The sequence below is a fragment of the Notothenia rossii genome, assembly GCF_949606895.1.
Source record: "Notothenia rossii genome assembly, chromosome: 1".
Classification (NCBI taxonomy): Eukaryota; Metazoa; Chordata; class Actinopteri; order Perciformes; family Nototheniidae; genus Notothenia; species Notothenia rossii.
The window spans coordinates 86598664-86617065 of record NC_136912.1 but is presented as its reverse complement, the minus strand read 5'-3'; the positions used below and the strand labels follow the sequence as shown (position 1 = coordinate 86617065).

The 18402-nt window shown below is 40.6% G+C and overlaps 1 protein-coding gene across 1 annotated transcript; it reads right to left on the bottom strand.

Annotated features, from left to right (window-relative positions):
- Window positions 1–1369: 1369 nt before the first annotated feature.
- hapln4 (hyaluronan and proteoglycan link protein 4) lies at window positions 1370–10239 on the bottom strand. The gene is made up of 7 exons (XM_079686688.1): window positions 10021–10239; window positions 8614–8746; window positions 6312–6501; window positions 5809–5981; window positions 5514–5629; window positions 4761–4947; window positions 1370–2658 (listed from the first exon to the last, which is right to left on the bottom strand). Exons 1-7 carry the CDS (start codon window positions 10225–10227, stop codon window positions 2267–2269), a joined length of 1398 nt encoding a protein of 465 aa, XP_079542814.1. The 5' UTR covers window positions 10228–10239; the 3' UTR covers window positions 1370–2266.
- Window positions 10240–18402: the final 8163 nt, after the last annotated feature.

The window sequence follows — 18402 nt, the reverse complement described above, 5'->3', positions numbered from 1 at the left end:
GCTATGACGATGACATGTTTTGTTCTGCTGTGTTGGCACAACACCAACAAGCTCCCACTCGGAGCTGGGTTCACCACTCAGCAGTTTCTCTCAGTGGCAAACACTCAAGCACACCAGGCAGAGAAAGGCACATATACTCCGGAAGGGAACAATTGAAATAGGATTTTTGTCTTTATCAAGTTTTTGGGGGGAAAATTCATAGAAACTAAGATGGAGAACAGTGCATCCATCATGCTATCGCCTCTTTGTTATGGAAAATTAGGAAGTATTGACATTATCTCTCTATATTTTTACCTTAATTTGTTGAACCATAGCCTGTTTAACAACTGGTCTTTTGGCAATCCGGCTTGTTGTTGTGTAATGTCCCGAAAGTTGGTGAAGGACACTCAAATAAACCAACCAATCAGTCCAAATATAACTATGTATGATGAATCTCGGTTATCATTTTTAGCCATTCCAGCAGTTTACTCCATGGCAATAAGTTGGTCGATCGTTCGCTCAATCACTTTGGTCCAGACTGAAACACCTTTTTTTTTAAAAAGACAGGATAACACTCGTGGTTTCCAGACGGTGTATCCTGATCCTCAGAGATGTTCTCTTGCAGCATCATAACATCTACTTATTTTTGATGTAAATGTCTCAGCATTTATTTTGTGGGTTGCCATGGAAGCATCATCTTCAGGTTATTTGTCTGGTACTTTAATAAGCAAATTCCTTCAAAACTAATGACATTCCCATAAGCCTTCAGCTGTATTTTGTTTAAGTGCTAATAAGCTAATGTTAGCATGCACAGCCTAAACGTTATATACGCTAATTAGGTGTTGCAGCTTTCGGCCTGTCCATGGACATCCAAGGGTCTATAACTACACTGAAAGGAAAACATTGAAACATTTGATGAGGTTTGATATTCTTTTGTTATCAAAAAGTTTGCTGAAGGCATTATAAAAGATCAAACTTTCCACTTCACGATTCTGTGTCAGCTCATCTCCATGTAGAAAGCATGACTGGCTCTGGTCTGCGTATCTTCTAAATTCACTTTTCAGACCATGTGAGTGAGATGATCGACTGACTGGGCACCTGTGGCTCAACAGAGCGAGTTGTCTATTAACATCCAGGTCAGTGAGTCGTTGCCTGATCTTTCCACTGGTAGCGAGACACCAATCAGGTCAGTCCTGTGCCTTGCATGCCTGCCATTACTGTGAAAACTGTTAGTGCTCTGTATAAAAGCATTGTATAAATGCACTCCATACTCATTCAACTCAGCGCACCGTTTAGTGTACCTTCGTATGGGAGTGCATCTGCTACATCTCTCCTCTCATTGCATTTTTTCATCAGTAGTTGTCATTAAATAACTGCTCACAAACAAAACAACTTTTACCTTTTTATTTCCCAGACCATACATTTATTCATCGTCGGAAACATACACAGTAATAAAGGTTGCTGCAAACATTCATAGTGCAATTTGTGGACCAGGTAGCTTAGAAGTATGTGAGGTAAACAGCAATTATTGTAGCTTTATATTTACTAAAATATATTGATATATACTGTATATTGACTAATCAGCCTCAGCATACTCTCAGCAGCCAAGCAGTACATGCTCGCTTTAGTCTCAGCTAAGATGCTATCATAAATTAAAGCTCTATGTATTTTAAAGTGCACATTTTTTAGAGCTGGTACAATATGTACTACTTGTTCAGCTCTGATGATAAGATTGCCTGGTCTTAGTTAATGAGGCAAATGACTTGCGCTGTGCCAGACGCTTGCTAACGAAGCATGGCACCCAGATACAGGCAAGTTACAAATGACCAATTACAATTTATAACTAAAAGGATTCTATTTCCATCTGGCAGATGATCCTGTCTCACCACGTCATGAGTGTTTTGACTCTGACTGGGATCCTGGCTCAGACTGGAGCTCAGCAGCCAAAGTGAAGACCAAAATATCATCCACACACACAATCGTAAACAAGGATATTTATTGCAGATTCTCTGATGTGATGTGTGCCTGAGTGATGAAGCTGCCGTTAAACCTCACAGCTATCCAGCGAAAGATGTGCTAAAACACTCACTCCCTTAGGGGATTGACTGGCTTGAGACAAAGGGAAACTCACTCTCATAAATACGTCGCCATAACCTCACTTCTGCAAATGAGTGCATCTTGTCGGATGGTGTTTTACTTTGTAAGCGATGGATAGTTTCCTGCTAGGCGACAGTTGTTGCTGTCAAATCTAAAATTGCTTCCTCCTTCTGCTCTCAGTCTTTGTACTTTAATTCCCCCTTGTAGCCTTGGTGGCCATGCTGCTACTGCTTTTATTTTTTGTCAAACTATCTGTGGCGTTTTTTGTCATGACAGTACCACCTGCTGTTTCATCCTTGTTCTTTTGGAAACAGAAGACCCCGTAGAGGCGGAATTTTTTATCAGGGAAGCCCAGGTGTCGGACGCCTGGCTGGGATCCTCCACAGCGAGAGCGAGGGTTGACAATGGGGTAGCGGATGCTGCCGTCCTCCAGCCAGCCGGCCTCACAGCGGTCCAGGAGCTGGAACTTCCACGCAGCGTACAGTTGACCCACTTTGGCCACAGCCGAGCCTTCTCGAATGCAAGCCTTCACCGCCTCTGCATAGTTCACCTTCTTAAAGCGTTTGAGAAAGTACACTTTGCCTGAAGGGATAAAGAGGGAGAGGAGAAGGTGTTTGTTGTAAGAACAACTGAAAATGTGAATGTAAAAAGAGCAAGTGCATTGATCAGGAAGGCAAAAGGAAAGAAAGAGAGAGTGAAGCCCCAGAGACAAGCCGAGCCCTGAGGGAAGATATCCTCAGCGCTCCTTGCTTCTCTGCCTGTCTGTGTTCAGAATATTAAAATCGTTCTAACAAGCCGTCCGGGCACCCGCTCAAAATCGAAAGGCAATACTCTGACTCAAAATTACTCTTAAAACGCTTCCATTTTTGCTTTCATCTCACCACTTGGGACACTTTTTCGCCCGGCAGTTTTAAGGAATTGGCTGAATTGATTCAACTGAATTGAATCAAAACTAAGGATTCCGTTAAGAATGAAAATAGAATATAAAGAACCAAACCGAGAACAAAGAGTTTGATGGTTTCTCCAAACAGAGACAACAAGAAAATCATGTTCGTATCCTCAGGTTTGCGCTTGGCTCAGCTATTGATTTGATGCTTGTTTATGTTCCTGCTGGCTATTAGAGAGGCAGAATATTGTCTCATATTTCCCCGGGGGACGCTCAGTAAATACCTTCCAGCTGGACGGAGCAACAGTGACCACTGCTGAGACCTCCCCCCCACAACAGACTGTCTACAGTAATTAACACACAGGGGAGGCCATGAGCAATCGTTTAAGCTTACTGTCATACTACCTTTTTAACGCTAAGGAAAATTGATGGCACTGTTTCTTTGTTTCAGTTCGGACTATCCCAACACTGTTCATGATTCATTGAAGAGCATTGTGTTTTGTCTAAATAGTAAAAAACGTCATAGTTTTTAGAATTCTCTTTCAAACTTCAAAGAGGTGCAGGCAGGATTGAAGTTTTGTCCAAATCTAATTTTTAAAATACCCTGTTATGTTTCACTAATCAACCAATGTTTTAAAGCAGTTGTTACACAGTTTTGGAAATACAGTTATTTGCTTTCTTGTGGAATAAGAAATAAAATATCAGATTCTCTTGTTTGACAGGTGAACACGAATCTAGTTGGATATAAGGATGGTTTGAGCACATTTCTACGAGAAAGCATAGAGTGCACAAACTTTCTTTATTGTGTGTTGTTTTCTTGGTCACAGGGATAGCTTCTAGTTGCTAAGCTAACCTGCTGTGGGCTTTTTTAGCGTACTGATATGAGTGTGGTATCAATCTTCTCAAACTGACTGATGTTACAATAGCTAGTATATGTATAACCAAAAATAACAAACTGTCCCTTTCATTATCAATAAATCAATCAAAATAATTTGTTAATACCAGGTGGAAATCAAAAATCAAATCAACGGCGAAAAAAATCTCTCTCTACAAGAAAGATAGACAGAGAGAAGATAACTTTATTTTATAATCAATACTTATATTTACCCTTGATTGCGTGTATCTCTGATGTACATCACACCCCCACAGAGAGTCTGCTCTCGCGTCTCTGTCACTGTTAAGGAGTAATAATCACATAATGCTGTAAAACCTTTTATTACAGTTTTTTCTCATCATACATGTTGAGAGGTTTCGACTACCCCTAGTTCATGGATAACTTTCATGATGAAAAAAACGAATCCAGCCTCCGACTTTCTAAAGTAAGTTTGAGCTTATAAACCTGGAGATGTGTGACGGACACACTATAGCACACTCTCTGTGGGGATGTGATGTAAATCAAAGAACTTGGAGATGAAAGATGCTGGCACCCAGAGGACACCGTGGCCGGAGCATGGGCAGAAGGAACACAGCCTGATGTAAATCCAATGGCCTTAGGCTGGCAAGATCACAGGCAAAGATCACAGGCATGGACCTAATTTCCCCACTGGCCAACAGTCATGATGGATCCTCTCCCTATACAGTACCATAACAAATACAGTGCCACCAGTTTCTTGTTTTCTTCCAATTATTTATGAGCAGACATTCTGAGTAGTCAGTTGAATGTTTGTATTTAGTTGAATGATCATGCAGATGGACTACAAAGTGTTTCTGATCTTCAGATACAGACATGTCTGTGAACACCACTATGGCCTCCAACCATCTCTCTCTCTCTCTCTCTCTCTCTCTCTCTCTCTCTCACCATTGAGCTTGGAAGTGAAGCAGAAAGCATCATAGCGCTCGTCCTCCTTGTGCCTGTAGCCATAGTTACGGACGCCAGCGGGGGTGTCCTTGCGGCCGCACTGGTCTCTGGGATGAGAGATTGGGTACTGCACTGAGCCGTCCTCCAGCCATCCAGCATTACACCAGTCCAGCCCTTCCAGCCAGGCCTGTGGCGGGAGATAATGTACATTAGTGGGTCATACTGAAGGATTAAATACACTATTAAGAGGAGAAGGAATTTCATTTATCTCTTCTGACATAACTCTGGACTTCATATGGGTTTCTTCTTTTAAAGCCTTTGGTAAAATCATTGGATTGGTCATGCATATTTCTCATTTTAAACTTACTATTGTAGTGTATGACTGAAGGTTGTAGCCAGTAGTGCATTATTAATATTAAGTATAAGAGTAGACAGTAAATGAACGTGTTCTGTCTTTGACACATACTCGTATCTCCTCCCATTGACAAAATGCATTACTTTAACATAAGCATTAAATATATGAACATCTTTGTGATCCTTCCATATACCGTAATATTTCTATACTAACTATTTTTTTACATTATAATTTATTTTACTTTGTTTATGTCTGCACCATAATGCACCAAAAACCAACATATCAAAACAAACCTGAATTGTGATTTTAATGTGTGTTATACATTTTAATCCATAGAATTGGTTTGGGATTTCGACATGATTCAGGGCATGTGAAATACAGGAAATGCATGAAATCACCTTGTGCAGTTGAGAGTGAGAGGCCAGAATAGCGTCCTGCTGTTTGCAGGCATCCTCCCCCTGGTGGTAGTTGAGTTTATAGCGCCCCTCTCGGGGGTAATAAGGAAATACCACTCCTACAGGTGACAGAAACAGACCTTCTCTTGAGTGTGTGTGTGTAAAATGTTTGAATTTCACTTGAACCTCACGTGAACTGGTCTAGCTCTCCGGCCAACATTTTATACAAGAGCCAGTGGAGCATTAGAAATGTCAGAGCTTCGACAAAATCTCTTTCAATGCATCTTTAATTCCTGACCTTCAAGGTCAAGGTTGACAAATCCTGTATCGTCCTCCATGTCGTTAGTGACTTCACACTCAAAGCGTCCATAGTCCTCCAGTGTGACATTTTGGATGATCACCGAGGCGTCTCCGGGTCCTGCCTGCTCCAGAAACACTCGGCCTTTGTACGAGCCAAACACACGCTGCTCCCTGGAGGAATTTCAAAAAAATCTATGAATTCATTTTTCCCTCATAAAAGCTGCTATGAGCAAACATATTGAGAAATACTCTAACATGAGAAATTCTCTATGGATTGATTTTATTTGGCAACTCTTCTTTTATCGCCTGCTAAAAAGAGCAATGATTTTTTTATTGACACAGTGGGTTCATGAAAATTAAATATTACATTGTCATGGTGTGTTTGGCACGATAGTATGTGGCAGTAAATATATTGAAAATCAAATAAACATTTCTCGGGTTCTTTAACTGAGAAAACAGAAATGTATTACAACAAAATATACAAAATGATTGACTGAAAACCTCCCAAGTGCCACAAAGACGTCCTCAAACTGCAGAGCATCGGTCACTTTGGTCCATTTGATCCGAATGCGAGCGGGGTCGGTGTTCTCCGGCTCGTGGTGGTATCTGCAGGGCAGAGTGATGGAACCGCCGCGGTGTGTCACCACTTTACCCGGAGCTGTCTGCACAATCACTGCCCCCGTGTCATCCTCTGTGGGAAGATAAACTCTGTTTTAGGGGAATATAGCTATCTGACCTTTTCCTTAATCTTACTTCTCTGCTTTCTTACGATGTTTTTACTTTCTTTATTCATCGATACTTAACTACTTCATTGGCTAGAAATCTATATTTTGAATAATGCAACTTATCAAAGTTAATATTTGCTATCATTTGTTTATAGTTTCTACAGTGTGTACAGTATGTTCCTTGTCCCTTTTGAATGATAGTGTTGTTTCTTGTTGGTTGTATGTACAGTTGAATTGTTGCATGTAGCATTATTGAATTGAATTGCAATACTAATATGTGCAGTCAATGCTAACACGTTCACAATATGCATTTCCCACAGAAAAACCAAACCTGGAACCTCCTTGCTTTGAAGCTACAGTGCTTACTGCTCCACCTATCGTCAGATTACCCCACTCCACATGTTGTCCTCAACCTCTGCAGAGAGTAATTTGCCAAAATGACCCGGGACTAATGGTTACCATAGGCCTCTTCTCCTAATGGGCGATAACAAGACCTAGTTTGCATTTTTGGCAGACATTTGCTCAGTGTGTGTGTGTGTGTGTGTGTGTGTGTGTGTGTGTGTGTGTGTGTGTGTGTGTGTGTGTGTGTGTGTGTGTGTGTGTGTGTGTGTGTGTGTGTGTGTGTGTGTGTGTGTGTGTGTGTGTGTAAACATTTAATGAGCGGCTGCAAGAGGTTTTCTGCTATGTTGTGACCAGATAAAGGCACTAATAATTTTTCTTCCAAACCGGCAATTAGTAATGTCACTGATTTCGGCTCTCTTCAAAGTTGTTTATCACCAGCAACCATGACCGCAAATTGGTGTTTAATCAAAACCTTAAGACTTTATTTCCCAAAAGCTAAAAAATGATGTTAAGACCAACAACATCACGCTGCTAGCGACTCCTACTGGTATTAAGAATGCACGTGTGCAAGAAGGTGGCTGAAGATTGGAAAATATGCAACTCTACATGTGTTAAACAAGTTCTGAACAACGCCGTAAACTACCTGCCCAGCACCAGACACAAAGCAGACAAACACAGTTAAAGACTAGCTGCAAAACAATGTCAAACTTGTTTTTCCGTAAAGTTAAAGAACATTTACTGTGTCGTACTTTTCTTCATGTTTTCCATTTTATAACCTCATACATGCATCTTCTACATTTAATAGGAAAAAAAAAATGTTTAAATAGTTGGAAAGTATACACAGATTACATATAATGCATAGGCCGGGAAGAGGAGTTCAATCATTGGAGAATATCTTATAACAAAAGAACAAATGTCTATGTACATTAAAGGTGGGGTAGGTAATTTTGGAGAAACCAGCTCGAGTGCGCTAGAATTTGAAAATACACAGCCGTGAAAAATCTGCCTCTTCCTTACAGAGCCCCTCCTCCAACACACACGAACGCGCACATGACCAATGAGGGCACGAGATGAGTTTGTGCACAGATGGAAGGCTGACAGGCAGGTAGGCCATCCAGTTATTTTAGCCGGGCCGGCTCAGATGATTGGTTGTGCTTTTTACAGTACTACGGCTTCCACAGATGACATTTTGTATGGATTTTTTGTCAAAGCACTTAAGATATTCATTGCCATCGGGATGTTAAGAGCATTCAATGGAACATAACAAAAAGTGTATCTCGAGCCGGTTTCTCAAACTTACCTACCCCACCTTTTACTTCTACATGGCAGTAAAAGGGACAGCCGGGTCTGATGCAGTCGATTAGTTTAATCCCTGATGTCATCAATATTCTTTGTGGGTAAATGTTAGGAATCTTAACCAGTCCTCAACTGGATACTTGGTGGTCGTGCCAGATGTGATATAATATTACCATCTTTCAATATTCTTGACTTAACAGTATTTGGGTCTTTATCATGCCGGTTTTCTTTCTTTCTTAGGATCGTTAAACCCTGGGTAAGACTTAACATGAGCATTTTTCATGGTGCCATCTCTAAAACTAATTTGACCTCTGCAGACAGTGTATCCTGCTTAATTATTGGTACATGATGTAACAGCTATGCAGATTAGTGCAGCATAGGAGCTCATTTCTTTGCTGCTGTGAGCTGCAAGATGTGCAAAATAAATATATTGTCCTTACCGAGCACGTGCACCACTTTTCTCCTTCCCTTGTCTGTGTCAGAAGGCAGGCAAGTCACAGAGAGTGCAGAAGTCAGGATAAAAACCAAAAAGGACATTTTCCTGAAGGCCAGAGGCCGCAGACGCTTCAAGAACTGCCGAAAGGGACACAACAGAGAATAATGGTGATCACAGGTTAAAAGAAAACATTGAGAAACCAGAAAGCAGCATTGCAGGGAAGCAATCAAGAGTAGCCTACCAAGGACAATCGTGACTTATTAGGGGTCCAAAACAGAAGATTAAACTGTATGGGAAAGGAATAGTAATAAACTCTGTCATGCTGCAACTCTGACAGAGAACTTTAGGTGTTTAAAAGTTAGATAGCTGAGCTGTTCATTGAGAAAAGTGAGCCAAACAAAAAGCAGCAGATAATTGATTTGTTCAGTTCTCTCAAAACAGGAAAATAAGGTTAGCGAACTGTGTCTTGAATGTTTTTGGTTTGAGAGTCATGCTTTCAAGTCACAGTCTGCTACACTGAGCAGTTTTAAGCTGCCAGCTGTGTAGCTCACAGTCACCGTATGAAAAGAGGAGATAGTCCTCGCCGGATGGGGGAAACTTGTATCTTGTTTTGCACTTTTTTATATTTTCTGCCAAGTGGCAGTTGAAGGGAAAAGTAAGTATTTGGACAGTTTTGAGGGGGAAACAGGATTTGCCCAGTATGGGCCAATAGTAAACAAAGGAATATATGCAGACATGAAATCCTCACAGATACTGAAGAAGTAAAATAGCAAAACTGTACATATTTAATGTAGAGAAAAGCAGAAAAATACCACAACACATTCTGAAACTCTCTCCAGAGTATGGAAACAAACTCCCTCAGGCAGTGACCAATGAAGGATCACCTTGCTGAAAAACTCCTGAAAGCGACAGCTGCTTATTCTGCTCAAGAGCTCATTATCTTTACACACTCTCTCTAGGTTATAGATTAGTGTGCAGTGGTTGCTCAGAGCACTACAGCCGCAGACTGGTGTGTATTTTGACCCAGGGACTGCATAAAACCATGATGCATTGCAACACACTTTCAACACATGCTTACGCACATAGTTTGTACTGAAATAATATTATCCTGACAACAAAATGAAAGGAGTCAAGTCGGTATACAGCAGCTGTGTGCACGGCTCTGCATTGTCAGTGTCACCTGAGAATAATGACTTGTATGTAAACAGCACTGCTGCAGTACGTAACATCTGAACAGGCCCCAGTGAAGCAGGGTTACTAAAGCAGCAACATTACATGCACATTGAAAACTATCAACCGCCCTGCTGCATCATTTTCTCAAGGTTAGTCCAATGAACATCCCTGCAGTTCCCACGCAGCACAGAGAACTGCAGAGCATAACCGTGGTAATGGAGCACAAAAGTGAACTTACCATGGCTATCACAACAGGATGAATGTCTGGATGCAGCAGATGTGGCGTTTTACTCCTCAGCCGGGCTAAGCGTTGTTCTGCAGCAGCTCTCACCCCTCTGCCTCCCTCCCTCTCTCTCTGTTCCCTGTCCCATCGCTGATCTCTCGCATTGCAGGGGAACCACCGGGGTTTGTGGGTCCCGCAGTCATCCGATGACGCAGCACACATTTCAGTGTGAGGCTGTGTGGATAAGGAAAGCACTCAGCAATGATTTCACACTGATTTGTTTGTGAGTGTATTTCCTGTTGTTGTGAGAGCCATTATTAGAGTATCACTTATTGGTATGAGTGTCACACAGTTCGTAGCAGTTAATGCAGTGAGACCTCATTAACTTTCAGGAAGAACATACACACATTGAAATAAAGAAAGCTGTTTGTGTTGACACTATGACTGAAGATTAGAACTGAATTATGTCATTATGACAACACAAATCAAATGCATTCAAACATCTTTATGAGGAACAGTAATAAAGAATATATTTTTATCTCAAATGTTCCCATTGTAATACATTATAAGAATTGTACGGAATTTTAAGACAACATTCTTCAGTCGTAAAAGTTTACTGCACAATGTGATGGCTGATGTATTGCACCATCAGCACCATCAGCTCCCTATAAGCTTCACTTTCAGGATACATTTGTGGACTGACTCCAGGTTGGGATCTCCCTTTCACAATAAAAGCCTATAGACATACACTGTGTCTATGTCGACCAGAGAGCTTGTTGCTGAGAGCCAACATTAACCAAATATTTTACAGCTATCCTATCCCCAGATAGCAGAACAACCAGAGAAACGTAAACAAACACTGTTAACTGTATGTCTCTTTTACCAGACAAAAAGTAAATGTTGCTACTTTTATTTGTGATACTTATTTGCAGATGTTGCTCAATATTTAAATATTGCAGTAGTGTTGCTTTTCCTCAAGCAGTAAATGTCATTACTTCCTTCACAACTTAATAAAATGTTTAATAAAAAACAAATGCAATATATGATGACATAATTAGGATCATCATGTATTGCAATGATCAATTCATATGGCCCAAAAAAGCAGGTGGTTTCCAACAATAAACAGACATATGAACCATATTAATATACTCAAGAAATGCAGTGGCTTCATTGATATCTGTGAATTTGCAATACAGACTGGGTCCAGCAATAGTTAGTGCTGGAATGATCCCAGTTGAAGATGAGACCTCTCCAGTGGTTGTGACAGTTTTAGTATAACACTTTGAATGTAACAGCTAATGTTCAGCAGCGTGAAATCAGCATTTAGAAAGCTTTTTGCTCCTGCTGCTTTTTCATTGCATTTTTGGCAAAGCCTGTCAAACTACTGGTTTCTGTAGCCCTACATGCTTTTGCTCTAAATGCAAAGCATCACTGTTGTGTCTGACTTTGAAGACACTCTCGAGCAACATATGGGCATGTGGTGGAGACTCTGTATGAGTCTTTTATGAGAATAAGGGCAAAATAAGACAGGCCTTTGAGATAATAGCAGCTGACAATGAGAAGAGACAGGACACTAAACAGCATGAGACAGCTGCACTCTGTGTTGAACTTCTTTTTTTTAATGAAACTGCTCTGATGGATTTTATTTTGTGCATACTGTGCTGCTGTGATTAGTTGACTATCAGTGTCTTGTAGAACGATGTTTCTGCAGTCCTGTTTGGCAGCACTTTGAGAAAGACTCCGAGAGTTTGAGACATATTCCTGGGTTCTCCATGGAGCATCGCAGACTCATCAGCATGAGACCAAAGTAAAGAGCAGGGAAACTGTTGACAATTAGGCAAAGCTTTGTCGAAGTGAGAAATTCTAGGTCAATGGTTTTGACAACTTGCTTTCAGGCTATAACCAGCAGCTGGATGCCTCCAAAGACTTTAACAGTGGAATTGATGTGTTAATAGCGTGTTCATTGGATTTAGACAAGGCTTTTGCAGAAGAGTTGCTTCCGTTAAGAGACCTCAGAGCAGAGAAAGATCATCCTCCTGCAAATCTATTATTAGTTGAGGAATACCCTTCAGGCAACTTCCTTCTAATATTGTTGTTGCACTTGTTTTCTAAGATTACCTGTTACCTCAGAGGGAGGTAATTTTCTCCAATGAGATGCACAGAAATTGAACTGGGAGCAACCATAGGGCAGAGATGTCCATCAGCAGTGATTCAGAAGGCTGGATTTTGAGGATTTAAAAGCCCAGATGTCCAAACTAAATCAAGAAGAAGGATTGCTAAAAGTAGGGATCAATAATGTAGTGTTGTTGCATTGGTGCATTAAAGTGTCCAGTATAGATGTGCTTGAGTTCAGTTTGTCCCTGGAGATTCATGGATGTGCAGAGCTGGTAATGTTAGGCAAAAATCAATGAATGTAGCTTCAAGTTGTTCAGTGTGAAACATTTGTTCACTGCCTACTGAAGGAACGCTGCATTTACCTTGTGTGCAACAATTAAATATACTGGCTGCATAGAGCTTGAATCCTGTACAACTAGAGCCGATTGGTGCATTTACACTTAAATGGCACCCACCAGCTACCAAACATGGCTGAAGAGTCAGGGGTCCTAAAATGGGCTAAATGGACACTTTTGACACCCCCACCACAACCACACCCTTTGTTTTGTCTATGCATTTTGTTAACCTTCAATAAGCAAATTAAACAAGTGTATTAAGCAAGATGCATCTTTTGTACTCAGTTAAAACGTATATTGTAAAAAATAATAATAATCATAAATCAGGAGCCTTGTCATTCCAGTTGTTGTTTTTTTAAATACTGTGTTGCATATTCACAAACAAAACAAACAAAGACCACTCACTTGGTTGAGCTGGACACAGGGCCTGGTCCATGTACGGAGGAGCGGGGTTCAAATCCAGCAATGAACAATTTTCTAGGACCCCTCACAGTTTTGAATCCAGCCTTTCAGCCACATGTGTTCAGTGAAAGAGGAATGTGGATTAGAATGAGCCAAATACTGGAGAGCAACCAGAATCACCAGTTTTGAGACTATATCACCCAAGAGTGGCTTAAAAGATTGCTTTTTTAACAGTACACCCCGGGTGCTACTAGCATTGAAGATTGAAGATGATTCAACTTTATTGTCATTACATAGTACAGGTACTAGTAACTAAACGGTTTCTCTGCATTTGACCCATAGTGTTAGGAGCAGTGGGCTGCCATTATCCACTGTAGTAACCCGGGTGCAAACAGCATCTGCCTTAATCTTTATACTTACACTTTGAAGCTCATACATTAACTATTGGTTTCTAGATGGATTAAAAATATACTATCCATTTATTAGCCCGGACCTACAGGACTTAATGACATATAGTGCCTTAATACTTTAAATGAAACAATGTAATGCATTGATAAAACCATTTATTCAAAAGACATTTCATTATAAAGCGCTACCTCTCCCTTCACTGCAGCGTGAGTTGTTTAGTTGTATTTTTCAGAGCCACAGCTCTCAGGAGCCCGTCTGCACAGCCGAGCAGGCATCTGCAGCAGAGATCCCCTTGTGACTCCCATCATGGGATTAAAGAGCTATTCGGAGCGGCCACATTTGATTTAAAGCCTCTGTCACACACGGAGAATGCATTGCTAGCATGTGCAAGCAGGGGCAATGGCACACTTCAGCATGAAAAGCTGCTGAGGGAGAGTGAATTAGATGAGTCTGCCTCTCCCTGTCTGTTGGCCTATTGCTCAGCAAAGTGCGCTGGATAATTACTTATGAGTGGGCCGCTGTTATTGATGGGCTAGGGATGGAGACAATGGTTACAATGCTGTTTTATAAAGCGTTATCTAACCGTGTAAATAACCTCCTTTATCCCTGTCAAGAAAACACTGTGTGTTCATTTAAATGACTAAAATGCATCCAAAGCATTAGCATTAGCATGTAATTGAAAAGGCTTGGCGGCCCACATTACATTGTCTGTTGAAAATCTGCTGTTTTATTTTGTCAGTCATTGTCAGGTTTCACACTGGGAAGAGTCCTCACAGTATTCACAATTGTCTCTGCTGTCTTTCTTTTATTTAACCATTTAAAAATAAAATGTGTTAACACTTCACAATACATCCTGGTACTTATACAGGGTATATGCAGGAATCCTGAAGTCAAATTTAATACCTTTTAAGACCTTTTTTAAGACCCTCTCCATACATTTTAAGACCTCATCGCAACTTTGAGTTCTAACCGGTTACATTGGCAACACACTTTACTATATTGATTGTAAGATAGCAAAACTAAACAGAGTGCAGACAGACTACTGAAGCCTCCTTTCCACATGAACTTCAAACTCTCTGTGAAGGTCAGGTTTAATGCAGTATGCTGCTTTTTTGCTTCTGTAGACTCTGTGCTCTTTCATTCCAGTAAAACTCCTCAGAAACCAGTATTTGACCAATAAACAAAACAATTATGAAAATATGTTAAACTTTGGTGAGCTTCAGCGGGGTAATGCCATATAGGCGCTCCCTCACAAATACCCAGGAGTTAAATTGGGCTGGGGCTGTCCGGGGCTAAGCCCTGGCACATAGGACGATGCTCTGACGTCATCACCCTCACACATTTGTCATATGTTTACAAAAAAGGATATATATGTTAAGACTTTTCTCGTTCTTAATATAGACTATATTTAGGGTCTATATGTGTTGACTTTACTTTAAAATAGCAGATCTCTGTGACCGGATATAGTTTGGCTTAGACCCCGGCCCCACAAGGACGCATACGGTAAAACGCATACGCAAGCGCAAAAAAGGCTTCCGTTCACACACGCATTCGATTCATTAACGTGTCCGTTCACACTAGACCGCTGGAAATGCTGGAAACGATGTAGTACATATGTCAGGCCTGTAAGTGGCAATGCTGCCGCCCGAAATACACCAAAAGCAGCGAAGAAGACCCCGGAGCATGGTTGCCATGGTTGCCCTTGGTTATGGCCAGCGCCTGACTGAGAGTCACGTCATCTCTGTTCACTGATCCCTCAGTAGACAAACAACATATCCATGAAAGGAAAGATTCGGCGAGACCAGGAGCCCTTGGACACGTGCTGAGACTGAGTAGACGGAGATAGGAGTGAACGTTGAAGTGAGTGCGAGATTGAGAGCAGCTGGTGGAATGGCTTCTTTGAGTCCTGGAGAGGAGGATATGGAAAGTGCATCTGAAGGAGGATGGAATGAAGTAAGGAAAAATACTTCAAGAAAGAAGATAGACATGTCAAGTGACAGTCTTAGTGAATCTGATTCACAGAATGAATTGAAGAGAGTAAAGAAAAGGATTGAGAATGAAGAGTGGAATGTGATTGTGGAGTTTGGTGAGCAATCCGCAGCTAAGCTACATCCAGTGGCCCTGACTAAAGCAATTCACAAAGAAATTGGATCGATAAAACAAGCAACATTTCTGAGCAAAGGACGGATGTTGGTTGAGTTGATTAATGCAAGACAACAGGAAAAGTTACTGAAAATGAAGACCCTGAATGAAGTTCGAATTAAATGCCATGTTCCTGGAGCAAATCGGAAAATACTTGGAGTTATCAGTGGAGTTCCCATAGAAATCGGCATAGAAGAACTCAAGAAGGAAATTAAAGGGGGGAAAGTGACTGTAGTAAAGCGTCTTCCTACTAGGTATCAAGGTAAGATAGTGGATAGTTTGTCTGTTCTTCTTCAGTTTGAAGAAACAATACAACAGAAGATAATGATCGGTTGCATGAGCTTTCCAGTAAGAGAATTCATCCCTAAACCTCTGCGGTGCTTTAAGTGCCAAAGGTTTGGGCATGTGGCAGACAAGTGCAAAGCAACTAAGCCCAGGTGTCCAACATGTGCGGGGGAACATGAATATGGTAGTTGTACTGCAGGTGCTAAGGTGAAATGTTGTAACTGTGGTGGGGAACATAGTGCTGCGTACAGTATCAGGGCTGTGAAGTGCAGAAAAAGGCCAAGGAGGTGCAGAGATACAAAGTGCAAAATAAAGTTTCATATGCTGAAGCAACAGAAAAGGTTTCACTAAACATAGCTAGGAAATCCCAAGTAGCATCAAGTATGTTCTCTTCAAAATATTTTCCCAAACTCCCACAGGCAAAGGAAAGCTCCACAAAGTGTTCACATAAGTGTGTGATAGGAGAGGATGCATTGATTGTTAATAAGTACAAGTTTGTGGCCTTTATTGGAAAAGTGGTGAATGTTGCTTTACAACAGACAAAAAAGAGGTCAAGACTGAAAACAATAGTGGAGGCAGCAGGTGAATTTTTGGGGATAAAGGATATAACCGTTGAAATGATACATGAAATGCTAGCCACCAATAATGATGATTCACAGATTAGTGAGTAGATGAATGGTTTTTCTCATTCTGCAATGGAATGCTAGAAGTCTTATTGCAAATGGACAAGAATTCAATACCTATATATATATCAGTTAAAAGAAAAACCAGACGTTATTTGTATTCAAGAAACATGGCTGAAGACTCATTTGGACTTCATAATTGGGGGATATACTGCTATAAGACAAGATAGAAATGATGGCCAGGGAGGGGGATGTGCAATCTTTATCAGAGAAGTCATGTCTTATAGTAAGCTAACTTTTAAGAACAGTCATGATTTAGAAATAGTGGGTGTAGAAGTTTGGATTAATAAAAGGAAAATGAGTGTCCTGAATTTTTATAATCCATGTAATAAACTCAAAATAGAGGAATTAGACAGTCTTTGCCAAGGAAATGAAATAATATGGTGTGGTGATTTTAATGCACATAATACAATGTGGGGAGGGAGATCAACAGATTACAACGGACAGGTGGTGGAGGATTTAATGGAGGCAAAGGAATTGGTTTGTTTAAATAATGGGCAAGGTAAAAGGATCAATTTTAGAGATGGAACAGAGTCTGCGATCGACCTAACTCTTGTAACAAGTGAATTAGCTTCTGGTAGCAGTTGGGAAGTATTGGCAAATAACAGTATTGGGAGTGATCATCTTCCGATTATAATCAAGTTTGATATAAATCATGTGGTTGAGCTAGACGGTATCCTGAGATGGACTTTTTCTAAAGCAAATTGGGAGATGTTTGCTAAATTGTGCGATAATGAATTGGATCAGATTGATATGGCAGAAAGTATTGATGAAATAAATGAGCAATTTACTTCAAATATAATTAAAAGCGCTAATCAAACTATTGGGAATAAAACTGGGAAACTTGGTAAATGTGTTAAGATGCTACCGTGGTGGAACAAAGACTGTAATTATGCAATCCGAAACAAAATCAGGCTGTTTGGAAAGCTAAGAAAGACACATTCATTACATAATTTATTAGAATATAAAAAGGCACAGGCTCAGGTAAGGAACATTGTTAAAAGAGCAAAAAGGGAGTGTTGGAGAGGATTCTGTTCAAGTATTGGGAGAACTACACCATTAGATAAAGTATGGGGAATGATTAAGAAGATGAGGGGAATAAGACATCAGAGTAACCTGCCAGTATTAGAGATTGGAGGGGAAGTTGCCACTGGTGCTTTGGAGAAGGCAGAAATTCTAGCTGAAAATGTTGTCAAAGTTCATTCTTCGGAAAATTTGACAGAAGAAGGTAAGATCAGGAGGCAGGAAGTGTTAGATGAGCATCCTAATGTATATGAAGAAAGACATTCGTCGCAGAGTGTTGTAAATATACCTTTCTCTATTCAAGAGTTGAGAAGAGCATTAAGTAAGTGTAAAATGACTGCTCGTGGGAAAGATAATGTATGTTATATAATGTTGACCAAATTAAGTGATTTTGCTTTAGGAAAGCTGCTGGAGATGTACAATAAGATCTGGGAGAAAGGGAAGCTGCCAATAATATGGAAAGAGTCAGTCATTATTCCTATTAGGAAACCTGGGAAAGATCCAACCAGTCCAGGCAGTTATAGACCTATAGCTCTGACATCACACTTGTGTAAAGTTATGGAAAGAATGATAACAGAAAGGCTAACATACTACATTGAGAAAAATGAACTAATGACTCCTTATCAGAGTGGGTTTAGAAGAGGGCGGAGTACTTTAGATCTACTGCTGTGCCTGGAGTCTGAAGTCAGGAAAGCCCAAGCGAACAAGGAGTGTGTTGTAGCTATATTCTTTGATGTGGAAAAAGCTTACGATATGATGTGGAAGGAAGGATTATTAATAAAACTGGACATTATGGGTCTGGGAGGTAATGTATATAATTGGATTATGGATTTTTTGTTTGGCCGTGCCATCAGAGTCCGAGTTGGCAAGTCATATTCTCGCAGGCATGAAGTTGAAAATGGAACCCCGCAGGGGAGTGTCATCAGTCCTCTTTTATTTTCTATCATGATCAATGATATATATATACACAAGTAGGATCTGATATTGGTAAGTCACTTTTTGCA

What these genes read in the sequence shown, in the direction of transcription:
- hapln4 (XM_079686688.1), bottom strand. Translation starts at nt 10,227, where the DNA reads ATGTGTGCTGCGTCATCGGATGACTGCGGGACCCACAAACCCCGGTGG. An exon ending in ATCCTGTTGTGATAGCCATG is followed by an intron (nt 8,747 to 10,020) that starts GTAAGTTCACTT and finishes CCCTTTCGGCAG; the next exon opens with TTCTTGAAGCGTCTGCGGCC. An exon ending in GTCTTTGTGGCACTTGGGAG is followed by an intron (nt 5,982 to 6,311) that starts GTTTTCAGTCAA and finishes AAATTCCTCCAG; the next exon opens with GGAGCAGCGTGTGTTTGGCT.